This window comes from Euleptes europaea, chromosome 20 (assembly GCF_029931775.1).
Source record: "Euleptes europaea isolate rEulEur1 chromosome 20, rEulEur1.hap1, whole genome shotgun sequence".
In the NCBI taxonomy this organism is placed as follows: domain Eukaryota; kingdom Metazoa; phylum Chordata; class Lepidosauria; order Squamata; family Sphaerodactylidae; genus Euleptes; species Euleptes europaea.
The window spans coordinates 4,298,893-4,322,347 of NC_079331.1; the positions used below are offsets into that span (position 1 = coordinate 4,298,893).

At 49.4% G+C, this 23,455-nt stretch overlaps 1 protein-coding gene across 2 annotated transcripts in view; it reads left to right on the plus strand.

Annotated features, from left to right (window-relative positions):
• LINGO1 (leucine rich repeat and Ig domain containing 1) overlaps positions 1-19,016 on the plus strand; it is a 136,362-nt gene extending 117,346 nt beyond the window's left edge. For both annotated transcript variants that reach the window (XM_056865651.1, XM_056865650.1), the window contains exon 2: positions 17,128-19,016. In XM_056865651.1, coding sequence (XP_056721629.1) covers positions 17,140-18,984 — 1,845 coding nt within the window. In that variant the 5' untranslated portion in view covers positions 17,128-17,139 and the 3' untranslated portion in view covers positions 18,985-19,016. The remainder of the gene's footprint in view (positions 1-17,127) is intronic.
• The last annotated feature ends 4,439 nt before the right edge of the window (positions 19,017-23,455 follow it).

Below are 23,455 nucleotides of genomic sequence, written 5' to 3' on the forward strand. Positions count from 1 at the left end.
AGCAGGCCAGACCAGCCGCCAGATCCATGGAACTGTTTTGATCACGGTGCTACTCCCATCACAAGGCACTCTATTCTCATTTAGTGTAAAACGACGACCCCACTTGTAAGCAGTGGGGAGGAAGACAGAATGGTGTGAAATCCAGCATGATCTGCATGAAGATTTGGGAAGCCGGGGCTAGAGGTGAGAGGAGAGACTGTTGTAACAGATAGGGGCAGGGGAAGGGCCGTGGCTCGGTAGAAGAGCATCCGTTTGGCATGCAGAAGGTCCCAGGTTCAGTCTCTGGCATCCCCAGTTAAGAGGATCGTGGTGATGTGAAAGACCTCAAGCTGAGATCCTGGAGAGACCTTGCCAGTCAGAGAAGACAAGTCAGGCCTTGATGGGTCTGACTCGCTATAAAGCAGCTTCGTGTCTCCGTGCATTCGCAGCTTGATCATAACAACAATCCTTCAGCAGAGGGAGCGTTAACACCCAAAGCACAAGAGAACCAAAGTCCTTCAGCATTAACCTCTGTGTGCTGTTTGCTTAGAAATATGAATCAGTCATATTTCCTCCAACGCCTCTCTCCGCGCGAGCCTTTTTATCTTTCTCTGCATAAGCATTCCTTTGCCCTCAAATATTTCTGCTGCCCTCTCCCATCCTTTTTCTATCCAGGCTGGGATCGCACCAATTTAGTGCAGCTCTTTGGCAAAGGGAAGAGCACCGATGTAGCGCAAGAGCATCTCATACCATGTTCGTTTCCCATTTCCCGCCTGGGGTGGCCCGTCAATGCACAGTGCGCTTGCACCCAGTGACAAGTGAGGTCCCCCACCCCTGGCTCGCCTCGTAATTGCCGCCTTCTTTCTGAACCTTTCTTAGCCAAAGCTCAAGTTTTGGAGCCTTCCGTGTTGTAGGGTTATGAGCCCAGGGGTAGCTTCCGGTTCTGTATGCACTGCAGCTAATTTTCGAAGAGGGATTGAGGGCAAGGAGGGTTCCCCTCGCAATCGCTCGCGAGCCAAACCTCGGATCTCTGCACCTCACCCACTGCTGTCCAACTTGGGCAGTTGCCGGACAGCTCTGTGGCTGTGCAGTGTGCGGCAGTGACTGACTTTAATTTCCTTCTGCCCCTTTCGCGTCCGCATTGTAGGGGAAATCGATTCTCCCCCAGGGTCACGGAAGGTCAAGTTGGGTAATTAAATGATGGGAGGGACTATGGTTTCCAAAAGGCTGTGCAAAAACATACGGACTCTTGTGGAGGAGGGGTTAAGAGTGGCAGACTCTAATCTGGAGAACCAAGTTTGATTCCCCATTCCTCCACATGAACGGTGAACTCTAATCTGGACAACTGGGTTGGTTTCCTCACCCCTCCCCATGAACGACGGACTCTAATCTGGAGAACCGGGTTTGAGTCCCCACTCCTCCCCATGAACAGTGGCCTCTAATCTGGAGAACCAGGTTAGTTTCCCCACTCCTCCCCATGAACAACAGACTCTAATCTGGAGAACCGGGTTTGATTCCCCACTCCTCCCCATGAACGGCGGACTCTAATCTGGAGAACCAGGTTAGTTTCCCCACTCCTCCACATTAAGCCAGCTGGGTGACCTCAGGATAGTCACAGTTCTCTCAGAACTCTTTCAGCCCCACCCACTCACAAGGTGTCTGTTGTGGGGAGGGGAAGGGAAGGCGATTGTCAGCCAGCCACTTTGAGATTCCTTAAAGGTAGAGAAAAGCAGGGTATAAAAATGAATTCTTCTTCTTCCAGACAGCAACCCCAGTAAACCCTGGGTAGGAAACTGATGTCTGACACAAACTGTTCTTGGTTTATGTGCAGTAGAACCCGACATGAGCATACCTTATTGGGGGATTTTTCTCTCCTTCTCAGCTCTGGGAAAGTTCTGCAACTCCATTTGGGCTTTCTTAAAATATTCTTTGTGCTCAGTCCCAGAATTTTGCCTGAAGTGAGATTTGAAGTGAGGTCTGCAGTTCCTCCTCAGGCGAAACATCTGAAAAGAATCCGAAAGAAGATTCAACAAGACTAGCGGTGTGTGTGCGTGTTCTTTTCTGAGAGGGCTGCATTGGGGGGAAATCATGATGCAAGGAAAGGATGGAAAGAGATGCCCAATCCCCCACAAATTGCGCATTCGCGTATGCGGATGCTTTTAAAAAAAAAGACAAAAGGTTGGTGCTTTCAGCATGCATACCTCGCGCATAGGGCAGTTTCATTGTTTATGACAATGGTCGCTCATGTGCAGCAGCGATTGGAGCCACTAAAGGCTGCCCCCAATGTGCCAACATGTTCATATCAGTCTCTTGGCACAGTGGGGCGAGGGATAGGGTTTCCAGGTCCCTCTTCGCCATTGGCGGGAGGTTTTTGGGGCAAAGCCTGAGATGGGTGGGATTTGGGGAGGAGAGGGATTTCAGCACCATAGAGTCCAATTGCCAAAGTGGCCATTTCCTCCGGGGGAACTGATCTCTATTGGCTGGTGATCAGTTATAATAGCAGAAGATCTCCAGCTAGTACTTGGAGGTTGGCGACCCCAGCGAGGGGTAGGTTGTGGGGAGGGGGGCTACAGCATCGTGAGAGACATTTTTAAATACTGCAGCCTTGTGTACTTACAGGACGTTCTTCACAGGAAGTGACACAAAGGTAGCTCTAGGGATCACGGGGAACTCTGTGATAAAACCACAGAGTGCCCAGCGATTCCTAGAGCTACCTTTGTCACTTCCTGTGATGAGCTTCCAAAAAGTGCACAAGGCCACTTCTTTTTTTATTTCTCCCACTGCTCATTACAGCAAAGGGCAACAGGGCCTGGGGACGGCTGGCAACACACACAGTCTGACACAATCCCTCCTGCCTTCCCTAAACAGCCCCCCAGCCGTGTCCAAGGTTCAGTGACCCTATAGTTCATTTATTCCATAAGAGCTTTAGGAAAGCTCCCCTGGACCAGGTGAATGAGATGCCTGCAGGAGGCCCACCGAGAGGAGAGACAACAGGTCTTCCATGGCGTTTGTTCTCTAGCAGCTGGCAAACTGCTTCAGAATAGGGAGGCTCCATTCTAATTGTCATGGTTAATGACAGATGTGTCCTCCATGGATACTCTATCTTAACCCTTTTTCAACGCCATCAATAAGAAGAGCCATGTAGGATCAGACCGCAAGTCCATCTAGTCCACTGAACGTTGGACTTGGAGCCTTCTTTTTCAATGGAAATGTGACATCCTAATATCCCAGATCAAGAAGAAGAAGAGTTGGTTTTTATGTGCCGACTTTCTGTACCACTTAAGGAAGAATCAAACCGGCGTACAATCACCTTCCCTTCCCCTCCCCTCAACAGACATCCTGTGAGTAGGTGGGGCTGAGAGAGCTCAGAAAGAGCTGTGACTAGCCCAAGGCCACCCAGCTGGCTTCATTGTAGGAGTGGGAAAACCAACCCGGTTCACCAGATGAGCATTCGCCGCTCATGGGGAGGAGTGGGGAATCAAACCTGGTTGTGCAGATTACAGTCCACCACCCCAAACCACCACTTTTAACCACTACACCACCCTGGCTCTCAACCAGTGTCCTGTTTTCCCACGGTGACCCACCAGGTGCTTCTGGGAAGCCCACCACCAGTTCCGTTGCAAACTTGATGACTTTGCCAAGTTCTTCCTCTGCGTTCCCCAGGTTTGCTGAAGTCAGTGGCGAGAGAGATGCTCTCGCAAGCATCTGGTTCAAGGGTGAACTTCAGGGACGTAATTTATGATTACTATTTATTAGCTGACTCCGACATGTTGTTTGGGGAATTTCCCCCCTTTCCCCCCTTTCAGATAAAAGTCAGCCTGCCCCAGCCGTGCTCCGTCAGCTTAGTTAAACTTTCCTCCGCGCTAAGGGCTCCGCTCCTGTTTCCGCGGGTCATGCCCTTCCTTCCAGAAATTGGAAACCCAGAGATAATTAACGGCAGTGACTCCCTGGGCTAGCAAAGGTGCCTTTTGCAAAAATTACAAGATGAAGTATGTAATCTGGGTCTGGTGTATGGGTGGGGAGGGGGGGTCAAACGGAAGGAGGGCAGGAGTCATGCTCGCATGCAAGAACTCGCGTCTGCTCATGAAGTGGCCTTCTCTCTGGAATTGAAAGCCTGGGGTTATTTGCACAAAGATAGTTTAGTTTGCATTATGAAAAATGGGAGGAGGAGGAAGAGGAAGAAGAAGAAGAGTTGGTTTTTATATGCTGACTTTCTCTACCACTTAAGGAAGAATCAAACCGGCTTACAATCACCTTCCCTCCCCTCCCCACAACAGACACCCTGTGAGGTAGGTGGGGCTGAGAGAGCTCGGAGCTGTGACTAGCCAAAGGTCACCCAGCTGGCTTTGTGTGTAGGAGTGGGGAAACAAATCCAGTTCACCAGATTAGCCAGCGTGGTGTAGTGGTTAAGAGCAGTGGTTTGGAGCGGTGGATTCTGATCTGGAGAACTGGGCTTGATTCCCCGCTCCTTAAGTGGTAGAGAAATTTGGCATGTAAAAACCAACTCTTCTTGTTCTACATAACAAGAAGAAGAAGAAAAAGAAGAAGAGTCAGCATATAAAAAACCAACTCTTCTTCTTCTTCTTCTTCTTCTTCTCCTTCCAAGGCCATTGAAGTCTATGGTCTTTTGATCTTGGACGGTGCCTTGAACCCCCACCCCTCAATCTCTTTGTTCCTGTCCCTACTGAAATCTGCAATGATGTCACCATTGCTGTGACCCAACCCACCCACCCTCAGCGTCGTTCATTGGTCTGTCCCCCTCTCCACGCAATCTTGCCGGCTTTCGGCATACTCGTCCCTGCTTTTATCTCCAAGTCCATTTGCAACTTCCTTACAGAATTGATTTTCCCCCTTTCTCACCTTTTTTTTTGCACTGGGCCAGAAAATGAGCTGGTGGAGAAACTCAAAATACTCCTGGTTTACACCCTCCAGGGCCTTTGTGCTTCACAAGAGGTCGCAAAATGCTTTTCTCGGTGGCTTCGGTCATCGGCGCAATGTCAAATCCGGCCGGCGCCGAATTCTACTTTGGATGTCGGCTCTGACAGCCCTCTCCCTGGATATGTCCATACACAGGCGATAATTGCCTGAGTTGTGTTGTTTGAGCCGGCCCGATAAGATCCAGGGAATCCTCCTGAGCCGAAGATCAAATTGGTAGGCTTGGTTTAGATTCGGGGTTATCGCCGGAGAGACGAGGATGGGGGCTGAACGGCTACCAATTCTGCGGCTGGCTCCCACGTCAAATGCTGAGCCTCTCGAAAAAAAGATGTTCTGGGTTATGCGCCAGGTTGGATGTTTCAGCAGAGGGGATTTGTTCATCCGCCTCGCCGTCCCAGAGGGTCTGAACGCTATCATCTCAGACAGATTCGCTCTGATCCAAAGATTTGCCACTGGTTGTTGTTTGGCAGGAATGCCGTGATGGGGAAGGGAAGGAGGTTTGACGGTGCCCAAGGACCTGGGAGACCCGTGTTCGAATCCCCACTCTGCCGCTGAAGATGACTGGGTGACCGTGAGCCAATCAATATCTCTAGGCCTAACCTATCTCACAGGGTTGTTGTGTGAATGAAATAACACACATGAATACACGAAGCTGCCTTCTACTGAATCAGACCCTTGGTCCATCGAAGTCAGTATTGTCTGCTCAGACCGGCAGCGGCTCTCCAGGGTCTCAGGCGGAGGTCTTTCCCATCACCTAATTGCCCATGTCCTCTTAAAGCCTTCCAAGTTGGCAGCCATCACCACATCCTGGGGCAGGGAGTTCCACAGGGAGTTCCAGGATTGATACACAGAAGTGACATCAATGCATTGCTGGTGATAGAGGACTAGGCCTCAGTTTGCTGCTGGTAAATCCCCCTGCCAGCTGGCTGAACAGTGCCGGGAGAGAGGGCCCCAAGTGGGGGATTCCCCACCCCTGGTAGGGGTCTGGGAATAGGGTTGCCAGGTCCTCCTTCACTACCGGCAGGAGGTTTTGGGGGCGAAGCCTGAGGAGGGCAAAGTTGGGGAGGGACTTCAACGCCATAGAGTCCAATTGCCAAAGTGGCCATTTTCTCCAGGGGAACAGATCGATATCGACTGGAGATCAGTTGTAATAGCAGGAGATCTCCAGCTAGTGCCTGGAGGTTGGGGGAGAAACAGGCACCTCTATACTAATACCAAAGGTTAGGAAAATAGTATAGGAGCGAAGAACATGTACAAACACAAGTAACCACAGTATAACCAACACACAGTATGTACAAAATATACAAACACAAATCTGTTTAAAGGGCACCCCCTGTTTAAAGGGAACCCCCTGACAGGGCGCGGGCTGCCCTTTAAAGGGGCCCCACGCGCCTTCAGGGAATCCCCCTGAAGGCGTGCGGGGGGCCGAATTTTCCCCCGAACTCCGGATCCCCCCGAATTTCCGGGGATCCGAAGCGGGGGAGTTCGGACTTCGGCACGGCCCGGATAAAAACGGGCCGAATTTTGCCGAAGCCGAACTATACCGATTTTTTTTTCAACAGCCCTACATTGATGTGAAGTACCTTTTGGACGTCTTATAGTAACCTGATTTATACTTACCCTGTGTGGGATATGAAAATGATTGTGTATGACTATACACTCTTTAGAAGCAATTCTCTGAAGGACTGAAGAAGGATTCTACATTATTGTGAATTTGAAACGGCCATATCCTATTGAAGATTGTGGCTTCTCATTCATCGTGAATATTGAACTTGAACTCATTACTTACTTGGTACTCTGCTGCGACCTTTGAAAGACTTTTTGCCCTTTGATTGTATATTTTGTACATACTGTGTGTTGGTTATAGTGTGGTTACTTGTGTTTGTACATTGTATGCGTATAGATATCTCAGTAGCTTATATAAATTGCACCTTGTTTGTAAATGTTCTTTGCTCCAGGACCTGGAGGTTGGCAACCCTCTCTGGGAACCCTAGCGCTCCCTCTTTGGCTCATTCTCATCCACCTGCCCAAAACAAGCATCGCTAACTCAAAAGTTAAGTTTCCAATCGCCCACCGCCTGCAGGGCGGGAGGAAACATACAGGAGCGGGCTTCATGCATTATTAACAGCCACCACATTTCCCATGATCCGTTATTTATGACTGTCACACGAGAAACATCATGCTAGGTTTATTTAGAGAACAAAGAATTTCAAAGCCAACGAGAAAACGGAACAAACGTCTTCAAATTGGCAGGCGTACAGCCCTCCGTTACCGACACTGACTTAACAACCCAAAAATGATCTCTTAAAGATACGACCGTGCCTTTTTCTTTGAACAGGGTTTTTTTTTCCGTATACATTCCTCTCGTTTTTGCAAATTTTAACCCGGTCAGGCGCCTTCCGTTGCTACCTTTGCTAAGAGCGTACCTCAGCAGTACAAGGTGTGTCTGCCGAACACAGCTTCTTTTTTTAAGAACGTGAGGCTCTGCCCGATCGGAAAATTTGGAAAGGATGCGGGGAGGTGCCCTCAGTGTCTTCGAGGGACTCACCTTCCAAGCAAGAATAAGCGTGTCCTTTGTGAGCCAGCGTGGTATAATAGTAGGGTTGCCAATGTCCAGGTGGCACCTGGAGATCTCATAGAATCATAGAGTTGGAAGGGACCACCAGGGTCATCTAGTCCAATCCCCTGCACAATGCAGGAAATTCCAAACTACCTCCCCCCCACACACCCCCAATGACCTACTCCATGCCCAGAAGATGGCCAAGGTGCCCTCCCTCTCATCGTCTGTTAAGGTCATAGAATCAGCATTGCTGACAGATGGCCATCTAGCCTCTGCTTCAAAACCTCCAGGGAAGGAGGTTTACAATTGATCTCCAGATGACCAAGATCAGTTCCCCTGGAGAAAACAGCTGCTTTGGAGGCTGAGGCCCCTCCATTCCCAAACCCCACCCTCCCCAGTTGGAATTCCCAAGTTGGAACTGGCAACCCTATGTAACGGTGGGAGAATTGCACTAGCATCTGGGTTTCAAAGGGTTTTTATCTTCATTCATTCGTTCATTCATTTACTTCATTTATAACCCGCCTTTCTCCCCAATGGGGACTCAAAACGGGTTCCGTCGTTATCCTCACAACAGCCCTGCGAGGTTGGTTAGGCTGAGAGGGTGTGTGACTGGGCTGAGGCCAACTAGCAAGCTTCTGTGGCAGAGCAAAAATCTGAACGTGGGTCTCCCAGATCCAAGTCCAATACTCTTAACCACTGCACTATGCTGGCCCTCTCGGGTCTGAGCCTGAAAGTTGCAGGGGGACCTAGGGCCTCCCTCTCTGTTACCTACATTGTTAGGAAGAATTTTCTAACAGTTAGAGCAGTTCCTCAGTGGAATAGGCTTCCGTGGGAGGTGGCGAGCGCTCCTTGCCTGGAGGTTTTTAAGCAGAGGCTAGATGGCCATCTGTCAGCAATGCTGATTCTGTGACCTTAAGCAGATGACAGATGGTACCCAAAGAGTGCTAGCTAATGGTTCCTCATCCACTTGGAGAGAAGTGACTAGTGGAGTTCCTCAGGGATCTGTGCTGGGCCCTGTGTTGTTCAACATCTTTATAAATGATTTGGATGAAGGAATAGAGGGGATGCTTATTAAATTTGCAGATGATACTAAATTGGGAGGGGTAGCAAATGCAGTGGAAGGCAGAGCCAAGATGCAGGATGATCTTGACAGGCTGGAGAAGTGGGCTAGAACTAATAAAATGCACTTCAACAAAGACAAATGTAAAGTTCCCTTCCAACTGTATGATGCTATGAGAGGGAGGGCATCTTGGCCATCTTCTGGGCATGAAATAGGGGTCACTGGGTGTGTGTGGGGGGAGGTAGTTGTGAATTTCCTGCATTATGCAGGGGGTTGGACTAGATGACCCTGGTGGTCCCTTCCAACTCTATGATTCTATGATTCTAGGTTGTTGTGAGAATCAAGTGAGAGGAGAAACATCCCGAGTGTCTTGGATCAAAATGCACAGGAGAGACTGTCAATAGGATGGCCAACTCTGGATTGGGACATTCCTGCAGATGTGGCGGGAGAGCCTGAGGGGGGGATAGCATAGGTTCCACCCTCTGAAGCTGCCTTTTTCTCCAAGGGGGAAGTGATCTCTGTATTGTGGAGATCAGTCGGGATTCCAGGAGAACTCCAGGGCCCACCTGGAAACTGGCAACCCTTTTCGTCAAGTCTGTGTCTAACTGAAGTATAACTGAGGACAGCAGCAAGAAGATCCATCTTTACTGGCCTCCCCATCCCGCCCCCCACTTTGAAATCTGAGGGTTGACCTGCTGACATTTATTGCTGTGGCGCCTAGGTATAGTTCGGCCATCTGTTTAGGGTTTTAAATGGTTTTAATGATAATGGTTTTAAAGATGTACTTGATCTATATTGGATGTATTTATGTTTTAATTATTGTTAGCCGCCGGGAGCCTGGTTCGCTGGGGGATGAGGGCGGGTTATAAATGTGAAATAAATAAATAAATAAGCAAACAAACAGCTCTGTGTCCGGCTGCGCCCGGGGCGCAAGCTTCACCCTGACATGCTAATTTTCTATGGAAAGGGATTTTGTTTCCTTTTAATATGGAGGCAGTGTTTGCACATCAAGCCTTTTCCCCCGCCAAACACAGCTCTTTGTAAACCGCGCTCCTGTTTATCCAAACATCTCATTATCCAAATGTTTTGAGACGTCGCTTCCGAGCATCTCTAGACAAATGAAGCATACTGTAATAAAAGAAAATGGGGGATAATGGCACGTCCCTCCCTTCCCCGGGCTTTCGGAGAATAAATATATTCAAATATATTAATGGCGCTGAACTGATCAGCGGAGAGCCGCACAGACAATAAAGCATCTGGGATGCAGGATGACAGGTCAAGAGAGGCGGAGAGAGCTCGGCTGGGTTGAGCGTTGAGAAATGCAGAGGTGAGCGGAGCGGAGTAATAGCGTTTGCATCCTGAATGGAAGAGGGGAAGGAAATTGTCAGGAGGAGAGCAAGACAAAAGCTGTTTAGGCTAAGAGTGTGGAGGGGCCACAAGGCCGTTTCGTTTCAGCCCCCAATGCAAAGGGGGTAAGGTTCATAGAATCACAGAGTTGGAAGGGACCACCAGGGTCATCTAGTCCAACCCCTGCACAATGCAGGAAAATCACACTACTTCCCCCCCCCCACACTCCCAGTGATCCCCCTACTCCATGCCCAGAATATGGCCAAGATGCCCTCCCTCTCATTATCTGCCCAAGTTCATAGAATCAGCATTGCTGACAGATGGCCATCTCGCCTCTGCTTAAAAACCTCCAGAGAAGGAGAGCTCGCCACCTCCCGAGGAAGCCTGTTCCACTGAAGAACCACTCTGTTAGAAAGTTCTCCCTAAACTCTAGGTTGCGAATTCTGGCTTGAGAAATTCTGGGAGATTTGAGGGTAGAGTTTGGAGAGGTGGCTCAGCATGGGCCGCCAAGCCCCCAGAGGGGACAGGGAATCCCCCTCCCCAAATTCCTCTTGGCCATGGCAGGAGATAAAATACTATTTTAAATTTTAAAAAAACCTTTAAGACTCACTGCATCAAGAGCATGATGGCATCACTTCAGATATAACCTGGAAGGGATGGCGGTAGCTCTAGGAATCGCTGAAAACTCTATGATAAAACCACGGAGTTTCCAGTGATTCCTAGAGCTACCAGTTGTCACTTCTGGGTTGTACCCAGAAGAGATTCATTGCACATGCAGCCACATCCCCCACCCTCCCATCAGTTGCTTGGCGAACCTATGTCATATTGTCCACCTGCTGAAGCTGCCGTTTTGTCCTGGGGAACTGATCTCTAGTTTGGAGAGCAGTCGTAATTCCAAGAGAGCCCCAACTGGAGCCTGCAACCGTAGCCTCAACCCAGGCACCCTTCCAGGGACCCTCATATCGCAGCTGCCAAAATATCATGTAAAGAGATACTTGAATTGGACAATTTATAAGCCAAGCAAGGCAAAGCGGCATTGATCTGAAGTTAAGATTCTACTCCGCTGCAACCATTTTTGGCAAATGCCGGATGAATCATCCGCAGACGCGGGCCTCGTAATATGCACGGATCAAGACTGAAGTTAGGTCAAATTTGCAATGTGTTCAACGATTCCTTTGTCTTAGATCTGTTTGAAGCCCAGGTTTTAACCGCGAGCGTGCTCCTGAAATCTTCCGCTCCCAGACGCCTCCGAATAAGGCAGGCCGCTCTTCGACATAATGCCTCTTCAATCTCGGATTAATTAGGCCCCTTGGATCGCATTTTGTTTAGCGAGCAACGTTTCTTCTTTCTTTTTCCGAATGTCTTTCTCGGCAAAGCCGCAAGTGCAGTGAATTGGATTTCCGAGGGGGATTAACCAAGATCAGTCTTGGCAGAAGGAGAGTAGCGTTCGGCGAGCCTATGGCCAGTAATTAGGGTTGCCAACTGCCAGGTAGTAGCAGGAGATCTCCTGCCTATTCAACTGATCTTCAGCCGATAGAGATCAGATCACCTGGAGAAAAACGGCCGCTTTGCCAATTGAACTCTATGGCATTGAAGTCCCTCTCCTCCACAAACCCTGCCCTCCTCAGGCTCTGCCCCCAAAATCTCCCGCCAGTGGCGAAGAGGGACCTGGCAACCCTGCCAGTAATGCCCTCCCCAAATTAACACAATGTCTCCCACCACAGTACAAGAGGGTAGATTAGAACCTGCTGGATAAATTTCATTCACTATCACCCATACCTTTATTGACATATTATATATATTAAGTGCTGTGAAACACAGGCAGGACGGTGCTGCTGCAGTTGTCTTGTTTGGGGGCTTCCTAGAGACACCTGAACCAATATGGCTTTTTTTATGTTCTTATGACATAAAGGTAAAGGTCCCCTGTGCAAGCACCGGGTCATTCCTGACCCATGGGGTGACGCCACATCCCGACGTTTACTAGGCAGACTTTGTTTACTGGGTGGTTGGCCAGTGCCTTTCCCAGTCATCTTCCCTTTACCCCCAGCAAGCCGGGGACTCATTTGATCGACCTCGGAAGGAGGGAAGGCTGAGTCGACCTTGGGCCGGCAACCTGAAACCGACTCCCGGCGGGATTGAACTCCGGTCGTGAGCGGAGCTTGGACTGCAGTACTGCAGCTGACCACTCCGCGCCACGGGGCTCCTCTCTTATGACATACTAGTTCCAAGAAGGTGCTTGATGTTTTGCTTTTTCACGTGCAGTTTAATTGAGCGCGTATAAGGAAACACCCTTTTATCTAGAATATAAGAGTCCCTCCCTTGTGGATATCAAGAAAAGAAGGTGTTAAACTGAGACAGGTGGGGGGGGGTTCCCTGTAGCTCCTTCGGAATGCATTATGGGTGAGAGGCTGAGGCACCCCATACGTTACTCGAGAGGATTGATGCTAGTGAAATAGTGAATTATTGACTCTGCATTTTAGGATTATAAGGATGTTCTGAGATAGAGTTGCCAACCTCCAGGTGGTGGCTGGAGATCTCTTGCTATTACAACTGATCTCCCCCGGAGAACCGCTTTGGCCATTGGACTCCATGGCATTGAGACCCTCTAAGTCCCTCCCCTCTCCAAACCCCACCCGGCTCAGGCTCCACCCCCAAAATCTCCAGGTATTTCCCATCCCGGAGCTGGCCCCTTATTCTGAGAGCTTGTGTTGCCTTCTGCAGTGGATTCTCACTTGGTCCCTCATTAATAGGGCTATCAGCTCTGGGTTGGGAAATACCCAGAGACTTTGGGGGCAGAGCCTGAGGAGGATGGGGTTTGGGGAGGGGAGGGGCTTCAATGCCATAGAGCCCAATGGCCAAAGCGGCCATTTTCTCCAGGGCAACTGATTTCTATCGGCTGGAGATCAGTTGTAATAGTAGGAGATCTCCAGCTAGCACCCAGAGGTTGGCAATCCTACTCATTAATGAACCAAAAACATTGGCTTGATCTGTTTTAGGTAGAGGTTCTAAACATAAAACTGTAGTCCTCTCTAGGGACACCCAGATAATTCACATATGAATATGGTTAGTACTCAGATGGGAGGCCACCGAGGAAGTCCAGGGTCATGCATGTAAGTGTCCTACATCCATGAAACAGGTGTCAGAGTAGGGTTGCCAATCTCTAGATGGTGGCTGGAGATCTCCCACTATTACAACGTGCATCTTAAAAGCAGCACGTGTCCAATTAGGGTTGCCAGGTCCCCCTTTGCCACCGGCGGGAGGTTTTTGGGTAGGAGCCTGAGGAGGGTGGGTAGGGTTGCCAACTTCCAGGTACTAGCTGGAGATCTCCTGCTATTACAACTGATCTCCAGGTGATGGAGATCAGTTCCCCTGGAAAAAAAGGCCACTTTGGCTATTGGACCTTATGGCATTGAAGTCCCTCCCCTCTCCAAACCCCACCCTCCTCAGGCTCCACCCCCAGAATCTCCAGGTATTTCCAAATCTGGAGCTGGCAACCCTATGCCAGAGGTATAAAAACACAATGTGTGGTGGGAACTTGGCAGGACTGTAATTAACGCCTTAGGCTGAATTGGCCAAGACACTCTTGATTCATGAGGTTCACAAAGGGGTTAGAAAGCTGACATCTTTATAGAGCCCCTATTGCTTTTCATCCTTGCTCCAAAAAAAATGTTTTGAATAATTTTGGAGGCAGGAGAAGGAAGGGAAGTTAAGCAGGGGCCATATTTCTCCATGAAATGACAGGATCTAAACAGCAGCAATGACGGTAATGTGAGGGGCCTACAGAAGAGCTGTAAATAGTACGGGCGGGGCAGCAAGGAGGTACTGCACAGGCCCGTATATATATAATGACAGACATAAACCCCAGCCATTGAAAGTGATGTGTGGCATATATTCAGCGATGGCCATAAAGAACATTTAGCCAGAGCTTGTACATAACAATAGTGGTAAGCACCGTGTCTGTGGGGGGGAGGGGGGTTTGATGTGCAGAGCTTATCGAACGGATGACATTAGCGCCATTCAGTTCTTGGGAACAGCCTTTTTTCCCAGGGGAACTGATCTTGGTTGTCCGGAGACCAGTTGTAATTCCGGGAGATCTCCAGCCACCACCGGGGAGGGTTGGCAACCCCAGGACTGAACATGCTCTGTGAGGCACAGCCTGTCGAGAGCAGCTCCTTTAAAAGCAAAAGGCGAGGCTGGGAAATCGGCATTCTTGAGCACATGAGATCTTAGAGAATCCTGGAAGGTAGAGTTTTTTGAGGGGGGGTCCAACTGGTTCCACGTTGCCAAGTGCCCGGTGGTGGCGGGTAAAATCCCGCCAATCCACCGGGCTGCCCGCCGACCAGCTGAGGGCCAGCGGGCAACGTGTGAACACACGCCCGCACAACGCGCCTACGTCACTTCCGGGCTTTCCCCGAAGCGACACGGACGCTCTAGCAACCTCCGCACAAACTCTATGGAAACCATTGTGTTTCAGCAGCGATTGCTAGAGCGTCCGCGTCGCTTCTGGGTAAACCCAGAAGAGGTGTAGGCGTGCCACTCGGGACGTGCACGCACATCACTCGGGACGTGCGTGCACATCACCCCAGGCACACGTGTGTGTCGCACGCCGCAGCAACGGTCCTGAAAAGCTCCCGTTGATGGAGCTACGGGACCTGGTAAGCCTATTGCCCCGACACCTACTCTTCTAAGTTTTTAGGGATCGGGGGATGACATTTTTTTGTCCTCCGCAGACATTTGGCATTAATTAATGTTACGTGATTGATTAGTGTTGACTCCTCGGTCGCCGGCTTTTACACATCATTTTAATTGCTGCTTGAAATGCTTGAATTCCAAGCTGTTTGCTGCTTTGAGAAATTGCTCGTGGTTGTCAATTAATTGTGAGTTGTTTGTATCATCTGCGTGATGCGACTTCCCTCGCCGAGATGCCGTTTACCAATGTTTTTAAGCAACGAAATAAGCAGAACTGTAGCCTTGAACTGCTTTTAAACCATTCAAACCATTAACGTTCAGGGTCTTGGCCAAAGAAATATGGGAACTGAAGTAGGGGGGGGGTGTTGCCGAGAAAGAAAAAACCCTTTCCCAAACAGCCATTCCCAGGTTTCTTAGGAGGCCTCGCAAGAACCAAACCGCAATCATGCAGACATATCCTAAAACCCCAATGTTCCAGTTTTAGCTGGCTCCCCGTTCTATTTCTCCAAGGTGCGACCATTTACTTAGCAATAAGGTTGAAAGAGCCCCAGGCATATACATGTCTGGCCAAGAAGCATGCTGCATGTGTGGGGAGGGGAATTTAGTGGCACAACCGTAAAATAGAACAAGTGCTGATCAAGTTGGGAGTCAGCCCCCTGAGGTCTAAAGAGCTGTGGATAGGGTGTTTTTTTTTTTAATGTAATTTATGCTCCAAATGGACTTTCTGGTCGAGATGGCATGTGCAGAATTTCTCGTTCTGCTCCACTTGGGCAGGAGTTCTATACCGAAATGGTATTTTTACAGATTCAGGCTTCATCTCCAGGGAAATGAGCAGTTTTCAGAGCTTAAAAGGGGATGTAGATCTTTTTCTCCTTAAAAAAAAAAGATTCCAAGAAGTTAGCAGTTTGACAAATGCAGTAACCCGAGGGCCTTTTTGCTGAAAAACATTCCATATTATATAAGCTTGAAGGATACCACAGTTCAGGTTTCTGAAATGTTCTATCGCGGATGGCTCTTTTGGATTAATTTTTGCGGAGCACCACACTTATCAGAGCTCTTGTTCCTACGGTTCCCAACGCTCAGGAGAGCCAGCGTGGTATGGTGGTTAACAACGGTGGTTTGAAGCGGTGGACTCTAATCTGGAGAACCGGGTTTGATTCCCCCATTCCTCCACATGAGTGGCAGAGGCTAATCTGGTGAACAGGATTTGTTTCCCCACTCCTCCACACGAAGCCAGCTGGGTGACCTTGGGCTACTCACAGTTCTCTTAGAGCTCTCTCAGCCCCACTGACCTCATAAGGTGTCTGTTGTGAGGAGAGGAAGGGAAGGGAAAGTGATTGTAAGCCAGTTTGAGTCTTCCTTAAATTGTTCCTTAAACTCCTCCTCCTCCTCCTCCTCCTCCTCCTCCTCCTCCTCCTCCTCCTCTTCTTCTTCTTCTTCTTCGCTTTGAGATCTCCTGGGATTACAACTGATCTCCAGACATCGGAGATCAGTTCTCCTGGAGAAAATGGCTGATTTGGAGGGTGGACTCCTATGGCATTATACCCCCTCTAAGGTCCTTCCCCTCTCCAAACTTCACCCTCCACAGGCTCCACCTCCAAATCTCCAGGAATTTCCTAACAGAGTTGGCAATCCTACTTGTGCCCGTTTGCATTTGAAGCCTTTGCCACATGTTGTAGTGGTTAGGATGGGTGGACTCTAATCTGGAGAGCCGGGTTTGATTTCCCACTCCTCCACAGAAGCGGCGGACTCTGATCTGGTGAACCGGGTTGGTTTCCCCACTCCTACGCTTGAAGCCTGCCGGGTGACCTTGGGCTAGTCACAGTTCTCTCCAATCTCAGCCCTACCTACCTCACAAGGTTTCTGTTGGGGGGAAGGGAAGGTGAGTGTAAGCCAATTTGATTCTCCTTTAAAATGGTAGAGAAAGTCAGCATATAAAAACCAACTCGTCTTCTTCTTCTTTTACAAAGGGTTGCTTTTGCAAAGTGTTCATGCATTCAGAGCTGCGTACAGTGCTAACTGCATAGGAGTAGATGCGCTAGTCTGCAAACAATACTGACCTTGATGGAACAATTCGGTATAAGGCAGCTTCACGTGTGTTCAAATATGAAAGCACAATTTTAAATATCTAAGAAAAAGAGAGGTGTTTGAATATATCCATCAACGTCATCCACTTGATATGCCTAATGTTGCTTTTGAGCTGTCAGTGGCCTTTTATGCAGGGATGTTTCCCTGCGATCACCCTCGCTGACTGCTTTGGGGGCTTCCTTTTGATTATGCATGCCCTACCCACTTGTCAGAGGTCGCCTCTCTCTCCCCGCATGTTTTACCTGCACTTTCCAGATTCTGGCTAAACCGGCATCTGGAAAACATTGGCAAAACACACAGGGAGAGCGAGACAACTCCTGATGGTCCAGAAAAGCATGCATAATCAGAAGGAAGCCCCGAAGCAGGCAGCAGGGGTACCGCGGGGAAACGTCCTTGCATAAAAGGCCAGCGTGAATCCCAGGTCTTTGGTTTCTAACTCTGTTTCTCGTTTGCATATTGCCCCCTGCAGGTGAAAGATAGGATGGTGGCGGGCAAGTTGAGCATGTATAGCCCAATCCTGGCCTGCTGGCAGCCGATTCTCATCTTGATGTTGGGATCCATCCTCTCCGGCTCCGCCACAGGCTGCCCGCCCCGCTGCGACTGCTCTGCTCAGGAACGTTCAGTGCTGTGCCACCGGAAGCGGTTTTTGATGGTCCCCGAGGGCATCCCCACAGAGACGAAACTTTTGGACCTGGGGAAGAACCGCATCAAGACACTCAACCCGGACGAGTTTGCCAATTTTCCTCACTTGGAGGAGCTGGAGTTGAACGAGAACATCATCAGCGCCATCGAGCCAGGGGCTTTCAATAACCTCTTCAACCTCAGGACTCTGGGTCTCAGGAGCAACCGGCTCAAACTGATCCCCATTGGGGTGTTCACCGGACTCAGCAATCTTACCAAGTTGGACATTAGTGAGAACAAAATTGTGATTCTCCTGGATTACATGTTCCAGGACTTGTACAACCTCAAGTCGTTGGAGGTCGGGGACAACGACCTGGTCTACATCTCCCACCGGGCCTTCAGCGGTCTCAACAGCTTGGAGCAGCTGACATTGGAAAAATGCAACTTGACCTCCATCCCCACAGAGGCGCTCTCTCACTTGCACAGCCTGATCGTGCTGCAGCTGCGCCACCTGAACATCAACGCCATCAGGGATTACTCGTTTAAGAGGCTGTACAGACTCAAAGTCCTGGAGATCTCACACTGGCCGTATCTAGACACCATGACATCCAATTGCCTGTACGGGCTCAACTTGACGTCCTTGTCCATCACCCACTGCAACCTGACTTCCATCCCTTACGTCTCCTTGAGGCATCTGGTCTATCTCAGGTTCCTGAACCTGTCCTACAACCCCATCACCACGATCGAAGGCTCCATGCTTCACGACCTACTCAGGCTTCAGGAGATACAGCTGGTCGGCGGCCAGCTGGGCATAGTGGAACCGTACGCTTTCCGGGGACTCAACTATTTGCGCATCTTGAACGTTTCAGGGAACCTTCTGAACACCTTGGAAGAGTCGGCCTTCCACTCGGTTGGGAACCTGGAAACGCTCATCATCGATAACAACCCCTTGGCTTGCGACTGCCGGCTCCTTTGGATTTTCCGACGGCGCTGGAGGCTGAATTTCAACAAGCGGCAGCCCACCTGCGCCACCCCCGAGTTTGTCCAAGGGAAAGAGTTCAAGGATTTTTCCGAGGCCCTCCTACCCAACTACTTCATCTGCCGCCGATCCCGGATACGGGACCGCAAACCCCAGCAGATCTTTGTGGACGAAGGTCACACGGTGCAGTTCGTCTGCCGCGCCGACGGGGACCCGCCTCCCGCCATCATGTGGCTGTCTCCGAGGAAGCACCTCATCTCTACCAAAACCAACGGGCGGCTCACCGTCTTCCCCGATGGCACACTGGAGGTGCGCTATGCCCAGATCCAGGACAATGGCACCTACCTATGCATTGCCAGCAATGCTGGTGGCAACGACACCATGCTGGCGCACTTGCACGTCCGCAGCTACTCCCCAGACTGGCCCCACCAGCCCAACAAGACCTTTGCGTTCATCTCCAACCAGCCCAACGAGAGTGACGCTAACAGCACGCGTGCCACCGTGCCTTTCCCCTTTGACATCAAGACCCTCATTATCGCCACCACGATGGGCTTCATCTCCTTCCTGGGAGTCGTGCTCTTCTGCCTGGTGCTCCTCTTCCTCTGGAGCCGGGGCAAAGGCAACACCAAGCACAACATTGAGATCGAGTACGTCCCGCGCAAATCCGATGCGGGCATCAGTTCCGCAGCTGATGCGCCGCGCAAGTTCAACATGAAAATGATCTGACTAAAAAAGAGCAATCGTTAAAACTCGATAAGAGGGTGTTTTTTTAAAAAAAAATAAAAATGAAAAGAGAAAACAGTGTGTCAAACATACCAAGCTCTCTTCTCTTCGCCCAGCTCCCTCCCTACCAACCCACCCGTTCCCTTCCCCCACAGTCCCGCATCACTTCTCCCTCCTTGTCCTCTTTGTGAAAATGTTCTGCTGACGTCTCCAGAACTTCCCGTGTTTGTAGGACATATTCTGACGGACTCCGGGTGTCAATCCTTACGACGACAGGAAATTTAAAAAAATTCCAAAACAACAATCAACACACACATACACACAAAAAGTTACAAACTTCCTCTGTAACTTTTGGTTTCAATAATGATGGATTTTTATGAAAACTTGAAATAATAAAAAGAACTATTTCCTATAGATAGTTGGAATGCAAACTCTTGACTTCTTGATCTCTCCACTTCCTTTTCTGTCTCTGGTTGTTGGGGGTTTTTTTGTTTTGTTTTGTTTTTGTAATGTCCTCCTCCTGGTTTTGACTCTGTGTGAAAACGGTTCCTGGTTGCCCTGAGCAGAAAGGGGATTCGGGCCTCATGCAACAAATGAGGTTATGACCTGGTAAGCAAACCTCCACCCCTTCATAAATCTTGAAGGACTGATCCTGACCCAATTTGTGGGGTGGGGTGGGGTCCAAGTGGAAAGGATTTATTGATTTCATTTTTCTCTCAACATGGTGTAGTGGTTAAGAGCGGTGGTTTGGAGCAGTGGACTCTGATCTGGAGAACCGGGTTTGATTTCCCGCTCCTACACATGAAGCCAGCTGGGTGCCCTTGGGCTAGTCACAGCTCTCTTAGAGCTCTCTCAGCTGCACCTCCCTCACAGGGTGTCTGTTATGGGGAGAGAACGGGAAGGTGATCGCAAGCTGGTTTGAGTCTTCCTTAAGTGGTAGAGAAAGTCAGCATATAAAAACCAACTCTTCTTCTAAAGTGCAACTGGACTCGAATCTATCTGATCAAGACAAAAGGCATACCCTCCTTCACATGATTTTTAACTTGCGGAATTCATTGCCTCAAGATAAGCCCATTCACTCAATGAGGGAATTAGACAAATTTACAGTGGGTAGGCCTATCAAGTGGCTATCAAACAAGATGGGGTAATGGAACCTCTAATTCAGTAGCGGTGTACCAGTTGACTTGAAGACAACAAAGACTTTGGCCTCCAAGCCTTGCTTGTGGGAAAGCAGTCATCATCATCATTTATTTATTACAGTCAAAGGCCAGCTTACACAAAAAGAAATATAAATAATGGGAAAGCAGTCATCTGGCTGGCCACTACGGACACGGTGCTGAACTCAACAGACCCTAGTGGCAATCCAGCCGGTCCGAAAGTTCCTGCAGGTTGTACCACCTGATGAAAATCGAAGTCCAACACTTATCGACAGAGGCAGTTAATCTACTCTGTTCTGATTCATGGCATGTTGAGAAATTGAAAGATTAGGCAAATCTGAGCGCGTGTGTCAACCCTCTGATTCCAGACTACCAACTCCTCTGCTGAGAATTGGTGGCGAACTCTCTGTCGCTTTCCTTTTGGCTTTTGTGAAGCGTCAGCTCCATTTCGGTTTCAACAGACCACTCCTGTTCCAGGGTTGTTCCCACAGAGAAGGCAGATGTCAAAAGAGGCTGCCCTGCTTTGAAGGAAGAGCCAAATCTCACGCAGCATCCACTGCTGGCTCTGAGAACCCGATCCTTCCTGAAATTAACTCCTCTCTCCCTTTGTATTTCCTCTCCTCTGCTCTCCAGAGGGCATCATTAGCAGGGTCTGTCCACCTACTCCTTCCATGGGGGGTCCTTCGCCAGCCTTCATCCTGTTCTCCTTCGATGGCATCACAACCTCTCCTGCAAATTGCTTTTGTCCTTGACAGCTGATAGCCTGCCTCGGGCATTGCTCTAGGCCTTCAGCTGCCACAAAGGTTGGCAGGTTTAAAATCTGGTGACAGGGAATGGCAGGTGTGAGAATTTGGAAGGTTGCCATGGAGGAAGAGACCTTGAAAATGCCATCCGTTGAAAGCTGCAGGCGAGTGATTGGTGGCCCCAAATCAGAAGTCCAGGGCCAGCTCATGTGTGGTTTTTTTTTTAAAAAAATCAGTTGTTTTATTTACATTGGAAGCCACCTTCTTTATTTATTTCAATTTTTATCCCACCCTCAATCCCCGGCCAAAGGCCAGGCTCAGAGCAGCTAACATCATCAGTACTTATTACAATGAAAACAATAAAACCACAATATTCATAGATCGATACAATAAAACAATTTAAAATAACCCCATAAGTTCATCAATTGTAAAAGATGATGATGCTGATGATGATGATGATGATGAAGAGTTGGTTTTTATATGCCGACTTCCTCTACCACTTAAGGGAGAATCAAACCGGCTTACAATCACCTTCTCTTCCCCTCCCCACAACAGACACCCTGTTTGGTAGGTGGGGCTGAGAGAACTCTAAGAGAACTATGACTAGCCCAAGGTCACCCAGCTGGCTTCATCTGGAGGAGCGGGGAAACAAATCCAGTTCACCAGATTAGCCTCCGCCACTCAGGCGGAGGAGTGGGGAATCAAACCCGGTTCTCCAGATCCACCGCTCCAGACCACCGCTCTTAACCACTACACCATGCTGGCTCTCCAGATGGCACTCAACATTGGAGCGTAGAGACCACTGTTGGAGCATAGACACCACTGTTGGTCCATGTACACACACAGATCCCCCAAGATCCCTGAAGGGATGGTGGAATAAACATGGCCTGGACAAAGCTAAATGAAACAACATGTTGCCAGGCTATCTGGAATTCTTGCGTGATGACGAATAAGCCAGCCATAGCGATAATCTTATTCATGATCATCCCATTTAAAAAAAGAAAACAACCAAGACATTCTAGCCTTCTATTGTTCTAAGTATTTCCCACATTATTTTTCCTTCGAGGCAATTACCCAGGCAGATTCACAAAGCCATGGAAACAGCCTCTTACGGGCAGGTGTTGCGAGAGCCATGTTGTTTCTGGCTGGCTATTAACACTGGCAATTTGCGAGGACTTTTATAATTGACTCCCAGTTATCCTTTTTTAATACTGCAATTAAAGAACTTAATTCGGTGAGCACAAAACGGGGAGGAAATAAAGCCCCAAAGAGGCATCTGGCGAACACTGGAGTGTCCCTGCTATCAAACGATGGGATTAGAAAACATTTGTCATTACAGAGGAACGAAAATGCAACAAATTCCAGGTTATGTTGAGAGGAAGGCAATCCTGGGGTTACTCGTGAACACATGAGCACCTGAAGCTGCCTTCTACTGAATCAGACCCTTGGTCCAACAAATTCAGTACTGTCTATTCAGACCGGCAGCGGCTCTCCAGGGTCTCAGGCAGGGGTCTTTCGCATCACCTACTTGCCTGGTCCCTTTAATTGTCACATTTCTATACTAAAATACTCCATGCACTCAAAGAAAAGACGCTCTTTCGATTGCCCTTCCAGCCCTACAGATCCATCCCTGCTGGATCCTTAGGGTGGCCAGGTCCCCCGTCACCACCGGTGGGAGGTTTTTGGGGTGGAGCCTGAGGAGGGCGGGGTTTGGAGAGGGGAGGGACTTCAATGCCATAGAGTCCAATGGCCAAAGCAGCCATTTCCTCCAGGCGAACTGATCTGTCTCAGCTGGAGATCGGTTGCAATAGCAGGAGATCTCCAGCTAGTACCTGGAATTTGGCAACCCTATGGACCCTAGCTCTTCGCGCTGGATCCCAAAGTGTGTTTTCTGGAGGTTTCTTCTGGCCACCTTCCGGAGAGCACAATTCTACCAGCCGCTTGCCTTGAAACTAAAAGCAGGGAGGAAATTATCCTCCCCGGCCTTCAGCCGATGGATTCTTATCTCCCATCGAGGCAATAAATCAGAGCCCGATGAAACATACTACAGATTTTTATTAAGATCTTGTAAACAAACTACGGGAGGCTAGCGCTGCTCTTGCTACCATTTTGCAAGGGGCGGGAGTCAAGTAGGAGCTCTGTCACCGGGCTCTCGAGAAAGGCCCAGGGAGAGGGAACCGGCGTCCTTGTTCCCAAAGACTCCAGAAGACTTATTTCACGGCCATCTTGCTGCTGTTGCTGTGATCTTATATTCATATGTTGGACCATTATTTTCCATGCACCAAGAAATTTTAGGGGAACAATCTGACCCCCATCACTGAGCGGAGTGACCACGCTCTGAACTAGGGTCGCCAGGTCCCTCTTCGCCACCGGCGGCAGGAGGTTTGGGGGGCGGAGCCTGAAGAGGGCGGGGCTTGGGGAGGAACTTCAATGCCATAGAGTCCAATGGCCAAAGCAGCCATTTTCTCCAGGGGAACTGAGCTCTGTCGGGTGGAGACCAGTTGAAATAGGAGGAGATCGCCAGCTAGTACCTGGAGGTGGGCAACTCTACCCTGAACCCTCCATCTCCTTATG